We start from the raw sequence: 3256 nt of genomic DNA on the forward strand, positions 1-3256 counted from the left end.
CTTCTGACTGGTTAACCTTTCACCTTTCACTAGAACTGTCAAATCGAGTTTGATGAAAACCGGTATCTATACTGTGTGTCAGGTCATAGTAAACTGAAAAAACCTTAGAAAAAATCTAAGTCCAGTTAATTTTTTCTAAGGTTTTTTCAATTTGTTTTGGAACAAATCCTGGTTAATGTATGTGGAATTTGCCTATTAGATGTGTAATATTCATAATGTAAGACAGATTTATTGGTCTGTAGCCATAATGGTGAGACTGTGCTATGTTTGATTAAAGATAAACTTCTCTGTTTTTCCAGAAACACAGATGAAGAGGGGAAATTGCAAAAAACAAGGCTATGCATTTGTCTCTGGTTCAAAAGGTGCACTTATCATTGATATCAGTGAATGCAGAATTTTCTTATTTTTGTTTGACATATAAAACTAGAAGGGGCACAACCACACAACTAATGTATGTTATCCAACTGTGGATTAAAATCAAATAATTTTAAGTGAAATGTTATTGTCTTTGAGGTTCTTTCCTTATATGTTTTTGTACAGTTATTTTTAACTGCATATTAATATTTTGATGATTTTAATGAGTTTTCATTAACGTAATTATTCCTGTGGGAACGGACTATTCTTACAAAAATAAACAATTTCCATATTAATGGAAACACTCAGAAAATCTTCATACCTCAAAAATTATCACCGTATCGTCAAACAAGGAAGTTAAAAAAAAAAAACCTCTTTCGACCCGGCGCGAGTTTTCATCTTCGCAATATACGATCTTCAGCAGTGACGTTGCGGCAGAACGGGGCGGGCAGAGTGATCTGGCGCCGGGAGATTCGAGCCTTGATCGCGGTTCAGGCTGAGTTAACTCCGTTGTGTGAGCTGGAAGTATCCGTTAGACCCAACACAGTCAGGGCTGTTTGGTCGGTTTTTCCGTGGAGCCATGTTATTACTTCGTGCAGTCTTCGAGAGTGGGATCACTGTCTGTTAAAGCTTCACCCCCAGACAGGTAGTGTATGTGCTTCTCATCGCGCTGCTGCAACCCGAGCACAGCCAAGTCGGTCAGTTAATAAGCTAGTCGCGCTAACGAGCCAACCAAGCGGATTCATTTTGTAAACATTGTTTGGAGTAAAAGCGCCATGTTTAATATCGGCAGTAGGCATTTATTTATGGACCTCAGTGAAAAAATAATGTAAGGCGTGAATCCCATGTTGACATTCAGCACAAATGCGAGCTAACTTTAGCTCAAGCGTCCGTGGTTACCAGGCGATCAGAACAGAGAATCTATTTCTTCGTTATTTTAAATGTTGATTATATGATAATAGGCTAAAAATCAGGTTGTCCAAAGTCCAACAGCTACTGTTATCTATTTTTGCTCGGAGGCCTCGATGACCTCGGGCTCTAGTTTAGTGCTTATGCGGAGAATGCGCCACCAGCCCGGTGAAGCGCAACGGAAGGTGTTTAGCTTAGCAGAAAGCTTATCGGGACATATAGGAATCATAAAGGGAGCTTACTGGACAGGTGACAGTCTGTCAACGGGACACTGTGCTAATCAACGTTAGCTAGCTGGTTAGCACAGCATGTTGTGTAGCGTGGAACCAGTTGGAGCAGAGTGTTGCTCCACCGCGAGAACACCTGTTCGGGTAGCAGCTGGTCGTCTGGTAAAGATGTGGTTATTTATTACCTCTCTATATGAAATAGTATCCTTACTACCAAGTGTTCAGAGTTTAACCATTGTAAATAAGTCTGTCTCCAGTGAGACTCCTGCAGCTCCAGGTTATACTGAGGGCATCTTATTACTTTCACATGGGGGAGGAACTTATTGTGCCCAAGATTACAATACACAGTCAAGTGACCTTAAAGTATTATTTTAAGTATTTGACAAGGTCAGATTTTCTGTGCAGAATCAACCTACTTAAGAGTACTTAAGAGTACTATGACTGTGAAGTGTGTCATTATCATATCTGCATAAAAATGGGACCAGGCTTTGAGAGGGTGTGTTAAATGTCAGCAGGAGCAGTGGTTAAAAACTATAATAATAATCTTAAGGTTCCACAGTATTGTCCAAAGTGTAAGCAAAGACTTGATTATCCTGCAATTAAAAGTGTTTATACATTAATAAAAGTGCTGTACTGCAGGGACAGTAATGCAGAATTAGACACATTAAAGAGCTTTAGTCAAAATATAAAAAATAAATCTAAATTTTAAGTAAAAGTTTTCCAAAGGCAGATACATAGCTAGATAACCTACCATTCTTGGGTAAGCTCAAGTTTTGATGAAGGCTACTGACAACCTCAGAGTGAGATCAGGAGAATATGGAGTGAGGGGGTCACTAATGTAGGATGGAGCAAGGATGCAAATGGGTTTATAAACTAACAGTAAGATTAGAAACTGACTGGCAGCCAGTGGAGAGCAGCTTAAACAGTAGAGGTATGTTCATATGTCTTGGACCCCGTTAACAGCCACACTGCTGCATTTTGCACTTTAGACTAATCCGAGATTATTGGCCAGAAACAAAGGCGGTTACAAGGTGAAACTGTGCTGGCAGAGGAAGTCTAACCTGTTCTTTCCTGCTGTGCAGATGGAGGCCATGGAGGTGGACTCCCATGCGGAGACAGAGGGAGGAGGCAGCAGACAGCCAGATGTTACTGCTCCAGCTCCAGGCCAGGCTGACGACGCCAACGGACCACATGTCATTTCAGACTCTGGCAGCAGCACTGAGGTGGATGAAGATGATGATGACAATGAAGCAGGACGAGCAGCAGCTCGGGCACCTTCCAGGCTCCCTGCAACCTGGGCCTTTAGCCAGAGGGCAATAGGCAGGGCTGCAGCTATGCAACCTGCAGCTCAGGGGGCACCCATACGCAGGAGACTCAGGTACTCCTCAGAAAAGGTTTGGTTTGTGCTGCATTTATTTTACTTCACTGTTTGTAATGCATACTGTTTGGAACAGTGTAGTAAGATACTAAAGTGCCTATGATCGATGTCTGTATAATATTGCATCAGATAATCGTGAAAATCTGCTAGTGATGAACTGCAGAGTGATCTAAAGATGGCAGTTTAGAATCTTCAGAACAGTTTTGACACATTTATAACAACCAGTGCTTTGAAATGGTTAGAAGCTTTTTGGTCAAACAGCAGACAGAGCCGGTCAGAAACCAGCTGGTGGGCACAGTGGAGCGTTTAGCAGCTCCAGAGACAGATGTTTCCCTCAGGAGGTGGTGGAGACCAAACCCAGATCTAACTGAGCAGGAGCACTGGGCTG

General features: G+C 42.0%; 1 protein-coding gene across 3 annotated transcripts in view; it reads left to right on the forward strand.

Moving 5' to 3' along the window:
* Positions 1 to 775: 775 nt before the first annotated feature.
* rfwd3 (ring finger and WD repeat domain 3) overlaps positions 776 to 3256 on the forward strand; it is a 10100-nt gene continuing 7619 nt past the window's right edge. Inside the window, exons 1-2 of one of the 3 annotated variants that reach the window (XM_020588035.1) lie at positions 776 to 1000; positions 2573 to 2868. In XM_020588035.1, the coding sequence (XP_020443691.1) occupies positions 2573 to 2868 (296 nt within the window). In that variant the 5' untranslated portion in view covers positions 776 to 1000. Of the gene's footprint in view, positions 1001 to 1546; positions 1653 to 2572; positions 2869 to 3256 lie in introns of those variants that run through there. The other 2 variants (XM_020588034.1, XM_020588036.1) reach the window with 2 other exon arrangements.

The sequence above is a fragment of the Monopterus albus genome, unplaced genomic scaffold (genome assembly GCF_001952655.1).
Source record: "Monopterus albus unplaced genomic scaffold, M_albus_1.0 scaffold496.1, whole genome shotgun sequence".
Classification (NCBI taxonomy): Eukaryota; Metazoa; Chordata; class Actinopteri; order Synbranchiformes; family Synbranchidae; genus Monopterus; species Monopterus albus.